The sequence below is a fragment of the Salmo salar genome, chromosome 05 (genome assembly GCF_965601325.2).
Source record: "Salmo salar chromosome 05, fSalSal1, whole genome shotgun sequence".
Taxonomy (NCBI): Eukaryota; Metazoa; Chordata; class Actinopteri; order Salmoniformes; family Salmonidae; genus Salmo; species Salmo salar.
The window spans coordinates 82,501,949-82,520,269 of NC_138295.1; the positions used below are offsets into that span (position 1 = coordinate 82,501,949).

General features: G+C 45.0%; 2 protein-coding genes across 4 annotated transcripts in view; one reads left to right on the top strand and one right to left on the bottom strand.

Moving 5' to 3' along the window:
• The window catches only part of LOC106605905 (serine/threonine-protein kinase ULK4), a 333,812-nt gene extending 327,664 nt beyond the window's left edge, over nt 1-6,148 (top strand). Inside the window, exons 36-37 of the mRNA XM_082975734.1 lie at nt 4,534-4,622; nt 5,959-6,148. Of these exons, the coding sequence (XP_082831860.1) occupies nt 4,534-4,622; nt 5,959-6,022 (153 nt within the window). The 3' untranslated portion in view covers nt 6,023-6,148. The remainder of the gene's footprint in view (nt 1-4,533; nt 4,623-5,958) is intronic.
• A 133-nt stretch (nt 6,149-6,281) lies between these two features.
• Nucleotides 6,282-16,383, bottom strand: LOC123743185 (catenin beta-1). 3 transcript variants are annotated; one of them, XM_045719100.2, is made up of 17 exons: nt 16,205-16,383; nt 12,480-12,530; nt 12,135-12,359; nt 11,692-11,945; nt 11,328-11,566; nt 10,659-10,860; nt 10,369-10,513; nt 10,092-10,195; nt 9,946-9,975; nt 9,350-9,688; nt 9,053-9,211; nt 8,819-8,938; nt 8,519-8,669; nt 8,151-8,272; nt 7,745-7,805; nt 7,180-7,404; nt 6,282-7,008 (listed from the first exon to the last, which is right to left on the bottom strand). In XM_045719100.2, exons 2-16 carry the CDS (start codon nt 12,490-12,492, stop codon nt 7,196-7,198), a joined length of 2,373 nt encoding a protein of 790 aa, XP_045575056.1. In that variant the 5' UTR covers nt 12,493-12,530; nt 16,205-16,383; the 3' UTR covers nt 6,282-7,008; nt 7,180-7,195. The 3 variants fall into 3 exon arrangements, with proteins under 3 accessions (XP_045575056.1, XP_045575057.1, XP_045575058.1); XM_045719101.2 differs by lacking the exon at nt 16,205-16,383 and adding an exon at nt 14,884-14,998; XM_045719102.2 differs by lacking the exon at nt 9,946-9,975 and having other exon boundaries at nt 16,205-16,382.
• Between the last annotated feature and the right edge of the window lie 1,938 nt (nt 16,384-18,321).

Below are 18,321 nucleotides of genomic sequence, written 5' to 3' on the forward strand. Positions count from 1 at the left end.
AATCTGCTAAATTCCACACAGATGAAAGAGCAGCACCAGAGAGGATCTCACTTTAATCTTACAGGGGGGAAATAAAGCAAAACAGTTAAGCGCAAGGGCCTTAAATCTACAGAGAACACTGGAGAGAGCTAATCATTATTATTATTATGAGAGAGAGTCCGCCAGTCTGCTCCTCTTGTCCACATGAGTTTTAAAAGTAGATCCCCTCAGACTGTATCTGTGAATGGGTTCCACTAATAGCTTCACAACCATGTTAATTCACTCTGTAATTACAAGGACTAGGGTTTACCATCCCATGTTAGCTTTGATGTACCAGACTGAGTTTGCATATGAAACATTCTGAAGAATCCACTTGTTTGTGGAGATGGGGGAGTGAGGGGAGGAGGAGTGAACGGGAAGGACGGCTGGGTTGTTGATTTTTGTTTTGCTCTAACGTTTATCTCTCTCTCTCTGAGCTAGCAAAAGGCTTGCCCCGACTTAGGAGAGGCTGTGGTCCAAAGCAGCTTAACACAGATATACAATACATCAGATGTATGCAGTTTGGCCAGTTTATCTGATAACCTGTTAGTATGGAGTCAGGATTCAGGACAGCAGAGCCACCCACCACATAACTCTCTCTCTCCTGTTCTCTCTCTCTCTCCCATGTTGTCTCTCTCCCATTCTCTCCCATGTTCTCTCTCTCCCATTCTCTCTCTCATGTTGTCTCTCTCCCATTCTCTCCCATGTTCTCTCTCTCCCATTCTCTCTCTCATGTTGTCTCTCTCCCATTCTCTCCCATGTTCTCTCTCTCCCATTCTCTCTCTCATGTTGTCTCTCTCCCATTCTCTCTCATGTTCTCTCTCTCTCATGTTGTCTCTCTCCCATTCTCTCTCTCTCATGTTGTCTCTCTCCCATTCTCTCTCATGTTCTCTCTCTCTCATGTTGTCTCTCTCCCATTCTCTCTCATGTTCTCTCTCTCTCATGTTGTCTCTCTCCCATTCTCTCTCATGTTCTCTCTCTCATGTTCTCTCTCTCATGTTGTCTCTCTCCCATTCTCTCTCATGTTCTCTCTCTCATGTTCTCTCTCTCATGTTCTCTCTCTCATGTTGTCTCTCTCCCATTCTCTCTCATGTTCTCTCTCTCATGTTGTCTCTCTCCCATTCTCTCTCATGTTCTCTCTCTCTCATGTTGTCTCTCTCCCATTCTCTCTCATGTTCTCTCTCTCATGTTCTCTCTCTCATGTTGTCTCTCTCCCATTCTCTCTCATGTTCTCTCTCTCTCGTTGTCTCTCTCCCATTCTCTCTCATGTTCTCTCTCTCTCTCTCGTTGTCTCTCTCCCATTCTCTCTCATGTTCTCTCTCTCTCTCGTTGTCTCTCTCCCATTCTCTCTCATGTTCTCTCTCTCTCTCGTTGTCTCTCTCCCATTCTCTCTCATGTTCTCTCTCTCTCTCGTTGTCTCTCTCCCATTCTCTCTCATGTTCTCTCTCTCTCTCGTTGTCTCTCTCCCATTCTCTCTCATGTTCTCTCTCTCTCTCTCGTTGTCTCTCTCCCATTCTCTCCCATGTTCTCTCTCATGTTGTCTCTCTCCCATTCTCTCCCATGTTCTCTCTCTCCCATTCTCTCTCTCATGTTGTCTCTCTCCCATTCTCTCTCATGTTGTCTCTCTCCCATTCTCTCTCATGTTCTCTCTCTCATGTTCTCTCTCTCTCATGTTGTCTCTCTCCCATGTTCTCTCTCTCCCATTCTCTCTCATGTTGTCTCTCTCCCATTCTCTCTCATGTTCTCTCTCTCCCATTCTCATGTTCTCTCTCTCCCATTCTCTCCCATGTTCTCTCTCTCCCATTCTCTCTTATGTTCTCTCACTCCCATTCTCTCATGTTCTCTCCCTCTCATGTTGTCTCTCTCCCATTCTCTCTCTCATGTTGTCTCTCTCCCATTCTCTCTCTCATGTTGTCTCTCTCCCATTCTCTCCCATGTTCTCTCTCTCCCATTCTCTCTCATGTTGTCTCTCTCCCATTCTCTCTCATGTTCTCTCTCTCATGTTCTCTCTCTCTCATGTTGTCTCTCTCCCATGTTCTCTCTCTCCCATTCTCTCTCATGTTGTCTCTCTCCCATTCTCTCTCATGTTCTCTCTCTCCCATTCTCATGTTCTCTCTCTCCCATTCTCTCCCATGTTCTCTCTCTCCCATTCTCTCTTATGTTGTCTCTCTCCCATTCTCTCATGTTCTCTCCCTCTCATGTTGTCTCTCTCCCATTCTCTCTCTCATGTTGTCTCTCTCCCATTCTCTCTCTCATGTTGTCTCTCTCCCATTCTCTCTCTCATGTTGTCTCTCTCCCATTCTCTCTCATGTTCTCTCTCTCTCATGTTGTCTCTCTCTCATGTTGTCTCTCTCCCATTCTCTCTCATGTTCTCTTTATCTCCATCTCACTGATGGCTCTCCCTGTCACACACACACACAGGTTGGAAGAAAGCCACAGCAGTGTAAACATGCTCAGATGAGGACCATATTTATGGTCAGGTGTTTAAAAGCGGTCCCAGCTGTGACTGTCTGCTATTTTAAGCCTCCATCTCTCCAATTTGTCTGCTGCACGGCACGCAACCGACTTTCCCACGTTTGTGTAGCGCTGACAACTGTAGCCAAGCATAGTTCTTCAGTGACTCGCTGAGTCTGACAGTGTTTAATAGCACACAAAGGAAAGCTACACTGCTTTCTCATTCAACATTTTTACCCATGCAGGCAGGGTCTTTCAGTAAAAGGGGAGTGTGTTGTCTACTAGCCATCTACTGGTAATACTACAGTTCTCTTGGATAGTGTTCTCAGTGTGGATACTAAGAATAGGACCAGGGAAGAAGAGGGAACCTGGAAATGCTAGCCTATTTCTTATTGTATTATGACATCTGTAAAAAAAGAACCACAGTATTGTTGTGGAGAATAGCATGGGGTTGTAGACAGCCGGGGTATTAAGCAATATTACAGCGGATAGAATTATAGGACGAGAGAGGAGCTCAGAGAATTAGGGAAAGTCTCTCCTCCGAGGTACATAACCCTGTTGCCTGGCAACGGGCGGTACTTTGCTGGCAGTGTGGAAGGAGCCGGCGATGTCACAGGAGATTACAATGAAAATGTATTTGCAGCTTCATAAACCCAGTGGAGTAATTACCCCCGCTAGTTGGTTTAGTCATCCAGATCCATTAAACACGGATGCCTTGTCATCACCTTTCCATCCCACTAAAAGAGCAGCTCACACAAGGCCACGAGGACCACTGACAACTCAATGACTCACCTTCTAGGCAGCACCTCTCTGGGTTGAGATGGTCAGAGAGAGGGTATTATCAAGAAGGACCAGAGCATTGCCCTGAACTGAAGTAGGATTGATACAGAGAAGTGGGATCCAGAACCTTTCTCACCCAGAGGATTGGAAAGCGAGAAGCCGGCTTGGGGGTCAGGTTGCTGGCAGGCTGTGTCCATTGCAGCTAAGACCGCCCTCAAGCAAAGTGTGCGTCAGATTCTAATTTGTGCTCTGCCTTAATCCCAAACCTACCTTCCCTCTTTGACCATGCTGTATTTGAAGCTGTGAAGCGATGGAGCCTTGCGTCTCAGTCTCCCAGACTGCATCACTCACCTCACCTGGTGGCCCAGTTCAGGTTGACAGGAGAGACTAGAGACCCTGGCTGCCTTGGTTGGAGAAGCTCCGTCGCTCCAGGCTCCATTGTCAGAGAGATGATACTGAGATCCCCCCTGGCCCTGGCTCCATAACCCCTGTACTGGGTTTTACTCCCTCTCAGCCTCCTGTCCTGCAGTCAGCCCCCTTTGTTCTGCATGCATGCCTGGGCTCAGGCTCTATACACTAAGCTGGAGATCACAGGCAGAAACACTCTCCTTTCTTTCCTGTCAAGTGGGAACCAGTCCTTGGCTGCCTTGTCTCCCCACCTCTTCCTGTTTCTGAGCTGGACTAAGGAGATGTTATCACGTGCAAAAGGCTGGTGTTGTAATAAAGCACCTGCTCCAGATATAAACCACTATAGGGGCAGCACTGTCTCCCTGCTGCTGTTGATTTTCCAACGTAACGTCAGACGTCTACTCTAGTCGAACTCCCGTGAACCAGACCTGGGTTCAAATAGGATTTGTTTTCTTTCAAATACTTTAGCTGAGCTTGATTGAGTTTGCCTGGCGCAATGGGAACCAATAGAATAGTCCCAAAAGTTTTCAGAACCCTGCCCATCTGGCTCAAACAAACACTGAAGTATTTGAAACCAGGTTTGCTGCGGTCCTGCGGTGTAGGAGGCCTCTCTAATGTAACAGTAGGCAGGGGAGGGAACAAACACCTGTTTTCCATTAGCACACAGACATTCCTCTATCTGCCTCCATTTTGTGTGTGCTCCAATGTAGGCTAGCTTTTAAAGCACCAGTGAGTGAATTGTCTGTTCGTTCAGTAGTAACTATGCCTGGCTACACCCTATAGAAATATAACCCCAAGGCTATACGAGTTGTGAAACCTGATCCATTGTTTTTGTAGTGTGTACTTGGTCATTCTGTCTTTGTTTTTTCCCAGATCCCAGCTACTACAGACAGTTTGTGGTACAGCTCAGCTGAGGGTCAAGAGCTGGTCCATGTTCTTCAGAGACTGAGTCATTCTGCCAGGTGTGTATTCAACAGACTCTCTCCAGTCTCCACTCTGATCCCTCTCTAGAACTCCAGCTTTGTCCTCGGGGCTCTGCTTTGATCCATTCATGTGGGAGGCCAAGGCAGGGTTGTGCGATGAAAGATTCCTTGAGCCCGTTGCGGCTCGAACTGGGGATAGTGGCCCATTGTTGGGCTGCTAGAGGCCTCCCTCCCTTTCTGAAATGGAAAAACAATCCCTTTGAAGTTGCCTAGCCAGGCTTATGAAGCAGAGCTTTGGACAATATTGGGGTTTGGGGCAAAGTGGTGGTGAAATTCCAAACTTCTCTCCATGTGTGACTGCTGGACTACGTCACCACCTCGCTCACCATGGCAACCAAGGGGAATTTATTTTCTTTTGAGATCCTTAAGGGGCAATCAGCAGTTGCTACATACATTTGAATAGATCTTATGCCTCATGAGCTTTGTCCTACCCCATCAGAACCCAAAATAAGCATGTTTTACTGTAAAAACCACTAGCCTCAACATTGTTCATTATAATTTGTCAATCCTTGCATCCATGGCTCTGAATTTGAGTGAATACATTTCTCCTGCCTCATCCGTCAGCTTTTTACTGAACCGGGGAGGGGCTTCATCATTTCTCCTGCCTCATCCGCCAGCTTTTTACTGAACCGGGGAGGGGCTTCATCATTTCTCCTGCCTCATCCGCCAGCTTTTTACTGAACCGGGGAGGGGCTTCATCATTCCTCCTGCCTCATCCGTCAGCTTTTTGCTGAACCGGGGAGGGGCTTCATCATTTCTCCTGTCTCATCCGTCAGCTTTTTACTGAACCGGGGAGGGGCTTCATCATTCCTCCTGCCTCATCCGTCAGCTTTTTACTGAACCGGGGAGGGGCTTCATCATTCCTCCTGCCTCATCCGTCAGCTTTTTACTGAACGGGGAGGGGCTTCATCGTCCTCCTGCTGATTGCCACTAACAGAATGCTATAGTGTGACAGTCAGGAGGACTGGAGGTGCATAGCTTGTTCAACTCTAGAAAGTGGACATAACAGGACTCTACATTATTGGGCAAGTCAGTCATAATCTAAGATTTAGTGAATTAGCCAAATTAAAATGTGGCCTTTTGAAGAATGAGACAGCTTTATCATGGAGACAGAGCAGTGTTTGAAATTGAATATAGGCTACAAGAAGTATTTATCAAAGCCTAGTTCATCACAATGGAGGGCTCTGCTGATGGAATTAACAGGATTGAGTTTAACTGGCTCCATGTAATTGTTGTTAGGGAGGAAAACTGAGGGACAGAACAGCTGGAGGAGAAGAGATCATCACATCTGTCCATTGTCCTCATCTCTTCCCAGGTCCCATGCTGATGTTGCTGTGGTTTCACTGGCAGCGGAGATCCTGACAGGGATTGGATTCTAGAATGTTGATTCATCAGCAACAAGGGCTTGGCTTCTAGAAGGACCATAATTCACATCCGTGATCAGCAACATCAACCGTGTCTCCAGTATGCTGTCTTGCTCTATAATAAAACTGGCATCCATTGTGGTTTTGCTTTCCATTCTAATATCGCTTCACAATACTTTAGATTTTTTAAAGGATGTGCAAGTTGAGTACAAAGGACACATTTGCCCCATGTAGCCTAACAACTAGTCAGTTCCATAAACCACCAAGACAGAGCTGAAATTAAAGTCCATTTTTATTGTTTAGCCATGTCATGACCATGTCTCCAATAAGCACAGCAGGCTACAATAATTAGGGATTCTTTTCACCTCCTTGAACAGCTATCAACTAAAAGACACTTAAAAAAAGAAACTGCTGCCCTCCCCACAGACCCTTTGGAACAGTTGTGACACTACAAACAGTGCACACTTAAAGCAAGAAAATATTTGGACCATTTCCAATTCTTGGTTTTATACAAAAGCTACACAATGTTACACTTGATCAGAATACAATGCAACTGATTATTAGTGTTCTACACCATATCATTTTAATTGGAGCATTACCACTATAACTTAACACTACGAGAGAGACTTAAAATGGATACAAATTACTGCAGAAAAGACAGGTGAGTATAATAACAAGCTATATCAGTACCATTACAGACTGAAGAATCATACAAAATAAAATGTAAAAAAATACAGACCAGGGTTTTAAATTCCATCTTTAGATCCACTCTTCAGCGTCATTTTCTTTGAGTAACCCACTCCAGGAATTCCTTTAACGCAGTTTTAACTCCCACAAAAGACCAGAACAAAGTTTTACTTCCACTCCACGTGTTCCCATAGGAAACTCAGCTTTCAGTAGTGTGTCAGGCACTTTCTGAGATACTAGCCCACTTTCAAAAACCTCCCAGCAACTTCTCCAGCCAAATCACAATGCAGGTTCATTCAGATCAGACGATACACCTGGAGAGGCGGAGAGGAGAGGCACCGGCATTACTATGGGACCACACAGCATGAAGAGAAGCTAGAAGAGCAGAGTTAGAAACTTCAGCCACAGTAGTAGAAGTCCAAGCATGCACCAGCCTGTCACCGCCAAACACAGCCGTGGTGCCTAGTCTTAACACAGCTCCTTACCTAAAAAGTAGTCTATTTACAGGTCAGTATCAAACCAAGCCAACTGATTGCTGTCGCCTGGGGGAAGCCCATCGATCAGGTCTTGGGCGTGGCCCAGGTCGGGCAGCCCGTCAACTGGGTATTCAGGGCCTGGGTGGTGGGCACCCATGTCATGGTCCATCATGGAGTCCATACCCATGGAGTCCTGCCCATATCCCCCAGAGTGGAAGGAGCGATAGCTAGGGTCTGCCAATGGAAGTGATGGAGGGAGCACACACACTTGTTAGAGAGCTTATTAAAACAAGCACCACACAGTAGTAGGATCAAAACAACCAATCATAATCCTCAGCCAATCACAGTACCAAACAAAGCCACTACAAATCCAAACTACTTGGTCTGCAATCTAAAGTGGACTGCTGTGCTGCTGACCAGTTGCAAGCTTTAGCTAGCACACTGGGGCCAAGGGGAGTTAGTGTCAGGGGATTGCTGCTGGAGGAGCCCAGGTGCTGGCTGAGAGCTGGGCTGTTATGTGAGCAGCAGTTTGAGAGCTGCACACCAGGACAAGGCACCATGAGACAGTGCTTACCTTCTTGACGGTAGCCCAGGGCATCTCCCTGAGCTCCGATGTCCAGGCCCAGATCTCCTGTCTAGAGAGAGAAAGACCAGAGAACACAACATCAGGAACAAGGATCACATCAGTAATCACCAACAGCCCTGAGGTGTTCTGCCTAGAAGTTCTGTCATGGGCCATGAACACAATACACTTCCTCAGTAAATACAGGGCTCCTGGCTCCAGATCCAAGCACATATAATACTTTAAAGTTCTTTTAAAGTATGACACTTCACGTAATTTGGCATGGCTCCCCAGCGTCTCCCAGGCTGCTTCCCAATTGGCACCTTAATCCCTTTATTGTGCACAACTTTTGACCAGGGCCCATAGGCCGTGTGCCATTTGAGATGCAGCAGACAGAATTGACTAAACAGCAGCGCACCTCGTTCCAGGTCATAGGCTCCGTCCTGAACAGGGAGCTGGTGAGCTCCACAGACAGACGCTTCTTATAGTCCTGGGGCTTGTCTTCAGACATACGGAACAGAACGGCAGCAGCATAGGTGGCTGAGGAGAGAACACAAACAGGGTTGAGTTGTCTCACTTACCCATCCATAGAAAGTAATGCACCAACGGCTGGCTAGACAGATCCTTCTGGACAGAGGCCTAAACCATAGATATTCTAGAATTCCCATGACATAGACCTGCATAGCTCTAGAATGGCAACTATTTTCATTTATTTGTGGGCTAAACAATCATAAGAGTTCTGAGGCGCCAACAGAGATGGTTGTGGACCGAGGCCTGTTAACTCACCCACGCCCTCGTTTCTGGAGTGAAGCAGCTCTGTGAGGGGGGCGGTGGCACCCTCAGCCTCGATGGCCTCCGCTGCCTCCTTGTCCTGGGCCAACTCACACAGAACTCCTGCAGCCACACGCTGAATGTTCTCAATGGGAGAATACAACAGCTGCAGCAAAAAGAGAGGAGGAAGGTACAGGAGTTGCAAAGATCAGATTAGTTATAAAAAATAAAAAAGGGTGGTTGAAATTGGATAGAACAAAATCCAAAATCTGTAGTTGTGGGGAGCAGTAAATGTAAGTTTCTTAGAGGTCTTACCTGGACAAAGAGTGGAATGGTGTTGAGTCCTCTGATGACGATTCTGTTGTGGACGTCTCTAGCCAGGATGTGCAGAGCTCCAGTACAGCCCTCCACAATCTCCTCCATACGAACTCCCTCCTGTGGTGCAGGACAACCGTTAGTTCAGACTACAGAGAGCATTGAGGAAACCTGTGTGCTTATTGGGAGACAGATGCACTGTGTGGAGGTGTATGTTACGCTTGTGTGTCTTACCACAAACTGCTGCTGGGTGCCTCCCATGGAGGTGCGTCTCTGGGTGTCCTGGTGGGCTCTGACCAGCAGCTGCACCAGTCTGGGGATGGCCCCCTGCTCACGCAGAGGGGCATGGTTGGCTGGACACAGAGCCAGGTTACGGATTAGGCCCACAGTGGCCTGGAAGGAAGAGATCATGTTTAAACCATTTCATTTCCAAGTTGGGGAACTCAGTCTACAGATGAAAAGGCTCTGCTACTAACTTGATGTGGAAACAAATTGATTGGCCACATCCCATTTTCATAAGTCAAACATTACCTTGATGAGGGGCCAGTGGGAGGGGGGATGCAGCAGCTTGACCACCACAGGCAGGCCGTAGTGAAGCCGCACGGCATTCTGGGCCATCTCAGCATCCTGGTGGCGGCTGGTGAGGTGGCGCAGGGCGCAGATGGCCGGCTCAGTGATGTCCTCGCGGTCTCCGGCACGCAGCACGGTACGGACCAGTGCCTCAATCCCCCCAACCTGACACACCATCATCTTGTTCTTGTAGTTGTTGCAGGTGAGGTTGGACAGGATGCCGGCAGCACACGTCACCACGTTGATGTCATCAGAGCCCAGGAGCTGGACCAGGGTCCCCAGCAGACCTTCCATACCCTCCTGTTAGAGGAAAGGAATACACCGGCATGTCTCATCCAGACCAACACAGCTAACCACCAGACAGCCTTACACTGATCGCTTCTTCTCAGAGAGATGCTTACACTAATTCCTCTTCTTCAGGTGGGTTTAACTCTTTACTTTAATGAGCCTTTAGTAAGTCAGTTGAACTTTAAGGGTGCGATGAGCTGGGCTGTAGATGAAGTGGGCTCTGACTAGCCACAGCTCCAACACAGAAAGGCAGGAAGGACTACTTTTACCTGCATCACATCTACTTCAGCTAAGGTCGTCTTCTCCATGGAAAAAGGCAGGGAGACAGAAAGAGAGCTCTTATGTAGGAAGAATTCAGGAAGGAAAGGTGTAGGAAAGAGGAACAGAGGTGTGCTAGTGGGGGACGGCTCCTCACCTGTTTGGTGGCAGCGTCTGACAGGTTCCTGAGGGTCCACAGGCAGTTCTGGACTAGTCTCTGACTGGGGTCTGTGAGGTGAAGCCCAAGTGCCTGCATACCACCTGGAGAAACACACAGCCTTTAGCCCAGCTCACTGAGTATCAGTGGAGACCCAACTGAACTAAAGTGAGGGTAAGAACCAACTTTGCAATATGCATGTTATGTAATAATTTATTTATTTTTTAAACTGAGGCAGACTCAATAAAAAGGTCCATAAATAAAAGGTAGTACGTACCAGCCTCTACGATGGCAGGCTTGTTGCTGGAGCAGACAGAGAGCACTTTGAGAACTCTACTGGTAGTCCACAACAGCTTTTCATATGTGTAGGTCCTCATGATGTTGACCAAGGCCTGGGGCCCACCGCTGGCCAGGATGATAAGCTGGGAGGGAGTAGCATCAAAGATGTTTAAAAACACCCAGACGGATCACAAGCAATGCCGAATTAAGGGACAGAGCAAAGCATCAAAGATGTCTAAAACCAAGAGATCAGTAAATTAAAAATAAAAAAATCAGTAAGTTCCTTACCTTGCTTTCTTGGTTGCCGTAGGCAAGGATCTGAAGGCAATCTGTTGTGATGGCGAGGAATTTGACGTTTGTCTTGTTGAGCAAGGCCACCATTTTCTGCAGGCCGCCGGCCAGGCGCACGGCCATCTTGGCACCCTCCTGGTGGAGCAGCAGGTTGTGTAGGGTGGTGATGGCGTAGAACAGCACCGAGTCCACTGGGGACCTGAGGAGACAGTTTTAGGTTGGAAGGTACCAAAGGCTAACTGAACACACAGGAAGGTAACTGTAGTGACAAACTACATGGCAGAGAAAGTAGCTAAAGAAAAATCAGGGCTGTTTGAGAGGGAACCGTTAGAGCAGCATTTCCCCCAACTCAGTCCTGGGGACCCCAAGATGGTGCGCATTTTGGTTTTTGCCTTAACACGACAGCTGATAAAATAAATCAAAGCTTGACTTGTTGGTTATCCGACTAGGCTGTGTAGCGTTAGAGCAACAAAAACAATGGTCAGTTTGGGAAATACTGAGTTAGAGCAAGACGTTGCACACAATCTAATCTTGACCACATAATGAACAGTTAGTGAGATGCAGGGGGACTTTTAGATCAGTGATTCTGTGCAGTCCATCTTAAAACAACTTCCTTAGAAACTCTCAAGACAGGTCAGGTTACAGTCCAAGGGCTGACCGACATACCCAAGCATTTTGACAAGGGCAGGGATGCCCCCAGACTTGAAGATGGCCAGCAGACCCTCTCTGTGGTGGGACAGGTTGTGCAGGGTGCCGGCGGTGCAGCGGGCTGTCTCCACATCGTTGGTGTTCTGCATGGTGCGCACGATTGCCGACACCATCTGGGGGGAGCGCATGATGGCGTGGCGGCTAGCCTCCTTCTTGGACAGCTGGTGTACCATCACTGCAGCCTTGTTCACCACCACCTGGAGGAATGAAGACAGGAGAAGAGGTCAGGACAGAACTCTATATAACCTAACACCATTAAGTCAGGTGCATTTCCTAGTTGGTTGGGGACCGAAGCGGGCCGGTTGTGGTTAGCTATACGCACCTGGTCCTCGTCGTTGAGTAGTTTGGTCAGCTCAGGGATGGCGCGGGTGGCCAGCTCGGCGTCATCCTGGTAGTTGATGAGGTTCACCACGGCATGCTTCAGCATCTGAGAGGGCTCAGCCAGCCGCTGCACGTTGGTGGGGTGGGCCCCATCGAACTGTGTGGAGGGGAGCTGCATGCCCTCGTCCAGGGTCTCTGGAAACATGGCCGCACGCACCCTCTGGGCTCTGGTCATGGCATACTGCCCATCAATGTCTGGAGAGAGAGGTTAGGTCAGAGCCACTTCTAAGATGGTGGCCAGATTCCTCTAAAGAGGAGTCGGAGCCAAAGCTGAGGTTTGTCAGTAGAATGAAGTGCCAACTACTATCCATTAACTTCATACCATGTGACATGTTCAAACTTCCAGTCAAGCATTCCCATGGTATTGTAGTGTCATTTTTTTACCTGCCACTTGGTCTTGTGTGAAGGACTGAGAGAAGCCCTGCTCCCACTCGTACAGCACCTGGTTATCCACATCCTCCTCCTCTGGGTTGCCCTTCCCACTCAGGGAGGGGGCGGTGGTGGTAGCCCCTGAGTGGATACCAGAGTCCAGGTATGACTGCTGCTGCCAGTGGCTCACTGCAGCCTTTCGGTCAGGCTCCATGGCCATGTCCAGCTCCATCAGATCAGCTAGACGTTAGAAAACAACCAGCGTTAGGTTACCTGGAGGCAGTTCAACCAGAGGGGAAGACCGTTGAATTAAATCAGTGCTAGCAATGTTTAAGTTACTCTAAAAAGCTGAATACTTACACTGGGAAGCCATGTTACTTTCAAAAACCACAGCCTGCACAGCTTCCAGATCTGAAAGTAACAGAACAGCAAAGTTCATTCATATAGCCGTTTCCACCTCAGCTCATGCCAAAACAAATAGCACAAAGCAACCTTTTCATTGGACCAGCTAAATTCCAGCAGAGGTAAAAAACAGAATCAGGGTTACATTACCTAGACATCAAATGAACTGCTAACTTAGTGAGTCATACATTTAGCCACCAACTTGGCAGCTAAACTAATGGAGGCCAAATCAAAACAGTGGGGAATGGGGGGGTGGGATGTCAAAGACAGCAAAAAAAAGTCAAAAATGTCAGATTGGTAGCTACATCCTCAGGATGAAGCTACCAATCTGTTAAGTACAGTCCCTTGGAGTAATAAACAAGAATTCCAAAGAGAGTTCTGTTAGACCCTATATTCTGGGTTCTAGAAGAGCAAATCAAGCTTTATTTATACGCCACATTTCAGACACCTCAAAAGCTGAAATATTTAATAAACCTTTTTTTTTTAATAACACAAACTGAACTAAAAAGCACCGTGAGGAAATGTGAAGCTAAAGGATTTTGATAGCGCCATAAGTGACAGTGATGTAAAAATGTTAACTGCATGTCGCAGCACAACAATCTATGAACCCCTCAACCAACGATTGTAACATGATCCCTCAGACAGGTCCGATGCGAAACACTAGGGCTACGAGGATACCAGTATCACCATACAAGTATTGTGGCAAGGAAACTAAATATGAAGCAGATTTAATATTTAGGAAAACAGCCATAATGTTGGCAACAAATGTCATCCAAAGTCAGATGTATTTTCCAAGCTATAGCACACAATATTTTACATACGTTTAAGGACCAAAACTTGTGCCTTGTGTTGTTTGACATGAACATTTTGCAATGCTGGCATCCTCCCAGCCCAACAAAACACCTTGCTACAGCATTAGCAGGGCACATGGCAGAGATACCATCACAACTGTGTTTTAGTTTATACAAGTGTAATGAATTCCATTCAAATTATTGTCATTTCTACCACAGTACCCCCCCCCCCCCCACACACAAAAAATAAATCTCCCAGTATCACCAGACCCTCTGGTGGGCAAATTAAAACCCACATGCAGAGCAGTAGCTACACTGAGGGAATTAGATGGGAAGACAGTTAGCTTTGCTCACTACCCAGTTTGGGTCATTATCAGAACCCAGCAGCAGACAATGAGTCAGTTTAATAAACTGCAGCAAACCAATCAATATCCAAAACCATCCCTGGCAATTCAATCTGATTGCTTCAATTTAAACTGTAAAGAGCAGTATGAATCAGAGTTGGAGGCTGCACTTTTCAAAGGGGCTATGATGGGATACTTGTCCTCATACCCATGTTAAATAGTCACTCACAGTTTCTATGGAGATTATTCAGCACATCTGCTTGCAATGCACTAAAAGGCTAGTAGTCAAAACGGCATTCATCTGTGGTGGAGGGAGGCTGACTGAAAACACTACTATATTGCCCTGGGCTAAAGACACTGGAACCTAATAGGCTGTTTCAAGGGACATGGATTCCTAGAGCACCAGAAGATCAACAGTTCAAGGAACATAGATTAATTTGCCAATGTTGCCTATCTAGGATACAACCAAGCCTACCGACATAATGGTAAACATATGGAAAGCAATTGAGCAATTCAGAGGAGATCATAAGCAAACAAAATGAACATTTCCAAGCTGTTTAATCTTGAGTTCCCTAACCATTACCATGTGTCTGTTTAAAAAAAACAACCACCAAGTTAAATGGAGGTTAAACGTAGCAACATGAACGTGGCTGTCAGAGAAACTACCAGAGAAAGCTTGGTAGCTGCTCTATTGTGAGCCGAATTTCAGAGCAGTGTGCACAGTCAGCAGTCACAACTACTAATTCCTGGTCCAGTTTGGCCTACTGTGCATACTACCATGGCCAAATTCTCTTAGAGCCTGTAGCCATTCAATTGCTGCTAAGATTGTAACTAACCACCCATCAATAAATATGATTTTAATGAAAATGCATGACAATGTCAAACAAGAACATCTGTCTTAGCAAACAAGTATTGTTTACTGTATTAGGCTACTACTCGTCATTGACTGTAGTAACATCCAAGCAAATAGACTGGAACTCTTGCAACGAATTTAACCGTTTCTCTGAATTTGACTTAATAAGACTTGGTTTCTTATTAACTGCGCTAGACATGTAACCAATCATGAATCATGCCCTAGCTTTCAGCAACTTTTACAGCATCCGATGCTGTAAAAGTTGAAGAAAAGTACGGCATCAAATTCTAAAACCTCAATTTCATTCTCAGAAACAATGAATTCACAGAGGTATGTGCCATACCTTGCTCAAGACCGAAGTTTCGATAACTTACTGTGATTTAGCAAGCCACCAATCCTCCAGGAAAGTATGCAAATGTTAGTGGGTAGATGAATCACGGCAATATCCGTGACAACGTTATTGTATTGTCAATATTTTGTAGCCTAACAAACAATAAGATACACGTTACAATGTCCAAGGCAAAGACATCATGCACGTTTCTTCCAAATATCAAGTCACCTCCACGGTGAAAATATTATTTGCATGCGTGAGATGATCCCGATTAAAAACAACGTTGGGTTCTTTATGGGGTATTTCCGGAGTAGTTCCGCTGTGTTTCCCTAGAAATTGGTGGCAAGAGCAGAAAAATCTTCCACCATCGAGCTAGCTCCCCACCCCCACATTACAACCAAGTCCACTTCAGTCTGCCCGAATTTCCGATGAGCAACAACGACTCAAATTTCAGTCAAGCTCCTCCTCAACATCCTCTCAAATCACAACGGCTAAGGAATTTGTCGGTCTTTGTTTAAATTGACGACCAGTAAAACAGTTTTACCCAGTTCCTAAAACAAAACTTGATTTATTGACAGCAGTATCACGTTTGACGAAATTAAACAATATTTGTTTACTTTGATAATGTTAGTTAACAACTCCACTTAGTTACAATGGGCATCTTATATTGAAATAAAGTTACTTTATTTACAATAAAATCAGTTGATGAATTTAAAGTTACTGTTGGACGTGGGATAGTGTTTGCGCTATTGCCATCCATTTCGACGTAGCTAGTGACATTAGCAAAAATGGAACCTTTTACTATTATCTAGCTAGCCAGACAACGTTAGCTGCTTGATTGAAAAATGTTCTCTCCCTCATTAGTCTTAACTAGCTTGCTAACGTTACTTAAATGTCTCCCAGTTCAAGCCAATTGAAAAGTAACAGGGCAAAACGTTCCAGTCAGCTGTATCAATAGTTGCTAACTAGACAGTTGTTTCTCACGACCACTAACATGAGTCAGAGCGCCGGAATGTTGACCTAGCTAGCAAATCACCTCGTTTACGGCAGCTAGCAAACGCTAGCTAGCGGGGAGTGTCCGGGCCATGGCGCAGCCTGCTACCACCATGGCTAGCTGGCTAAAAAGGAATTCAATTAGTTTCTGATAAAACTATTTGTGAATTCCAATCAATTCTGTACGACTCCAGATGTCGTGATCACGATGCGCTGATATTCAGATTGCTTGCCACCGCCTTTGGACTGCGGAAAACATTTGCCTACAAACTAGCTAACTTCGCTAGCTACCAACCAAATACAACGCAATACATTCGATGTCAAATCCAAATAAAAAAATATATATAAAAAAAATGAACGAAGATGCCTACCCTTGTCAAAAGCCACAAATCGGTCTCCTCGCGTTTAGGTGGAGAGAAAAATAAATTAAAAAAAATACGTTAAAATTACAATCACAAGCGAGTCCTTCGACTACCCCCTCAGCAGTCAAGGAACAACTTGGCTACTGCTGTTGAATCATTGGGTTTAAGATGGCGTCGCACTGTAATAGACCGAATTACAATTATGTGGCAACTCTATCCTTCCGCATGTAGGAATAAAATAGATACCATATCATGGTCTTTATCAAATTATCAAAGTGAAGTCCGTTATATATATGTATATTAGAAACAATCTTAAAACAACTTCATACAACTATAATGTATTGTATTTTATAAAAGGAAAGAACAAATCCTGATCATAAAATCGGCGTATGAATCCAGATGGTATGAAGTTCCGGCAGTGTACCTTTTCCGTAAATTAGGATGAAGACCAGGAATGCATCTATGGATGGGACTGCAAAATTCTTCAATGGACAATCACATCATTTTCAAAAAATTGCAGTACTTCTGTACGGAATCTTAAAACGGACAGCTTATTGTTTCAACTGAATTTACTAAAGAGATATTCACAATGCTATACTGAAAACGTTCTCAGAGGCATTTAGTTCTACTGCATATCTGAAAATAGCTTATCTCTAGCCTAGGCACTGCTCAGAATATACTAAGGGTATTTGGAATGTAGTGTGTGTAGGAACTGTTTATTTTTTTCAAAACGATTCCCCTGATTCCATATAATGTTGCAACAGTCATGACTCAAGATACATGATGGTTTTATGATCACCTTGATTTACTTTCTATATTTTCCACAACATTGTGTCATGTTTATCTTGTACTGAATCAAATTGTATTGGTCACATACACATGGTTAGCAGATCATGCGAGTGTAGCGAAATGCTTGTGCTTCTAGTTCTGACAGTGCAGTAATACCTAACAACTACCTAATACACACAAATCTTAAGGGGTGAATGAGAATGTGTACATATAAATATATGAATGAGCGATGGCTGAGTGGCATAGTCAAGGTGCTATAGATGGTATAAAATACAGTATATACATATGATAGGAGTAATGTAAGATATGAAAACAACATTAAAGTGGCATTATTTAATGTGGCATTGTTTAAAGTGACTAGTGATCCATGTATTAAAGTGGCCAGTGATTGGGTCTCAATGTAGGCAGCAGCCTCTCTGAGTTAGGGATTGCTGTTTAGCAGTCTGATGGCCTTGAGATAGATGTAGTATACCTGAATATCCCTTTGTGAATAACATCCTAGAAGATTAATAACAAGGAAGCTGCAATCAGAAAAAAATGTGGCAGTACAATAAATACTGAACAAAAATATAAACACAACCATTTAAAAGATGTTACTGAGTTACAGTTTATAGAAGGAAATCAGTCAATTAAAATAAATAAATGATGCCCTAATCTATGGATTTCACATGACTGGGCAGGGGCACAGCCATGGGTGGGCCTGGGAGGGCATAGGTGGCCTTTTATTGTCCTCAGCACAAGGTGCACCTGTGTCATGATCATGCCGTTAAATCAGCTTCTTGATATGTCACACCTGTCAGGTAGATGGATTATTTTGGAAAACGAGAAATGCTCACTAACAGGGATGAGAACAAATTTGTGCACAAAGTTTGAGAGAAATAAGTTTTTTGTGCGTAGGGAACATTTCTAGGAGCTTCTATTTCAGCTCATGAAAAATGGGTTTAATCTTGGATGTTTTACAGGGTTGGTGTCAATTCCATTTCAATGCAATCAATTCTAGTCTAATGTAAAAAATAAAATAAAAATAGAGACTCATATCTGAAATGATTTAAAAAAAAATGGACAATAAAATAAATAAATTAGATTCACACAAGGAATGAGTTGTTAATTGCATGAGAATCTAAAAGTATGTACAGTAACAACTATTCTCTCCGCAAAATATGGCCATCAAGGCACTGCAGTAGACTTTCTTACCTAAACTTTCATGGTCAGGAGGATTCCTGTCCAAAAATAAAGCAGGGTCTCAGTTGACTGGGAGCAGAGGTTTGCCAAATGTGACCCCAAATGTTGGGCCTTTGTCAGTACTTTATTAAGTGTAGTACTCACCTGACCAAAAA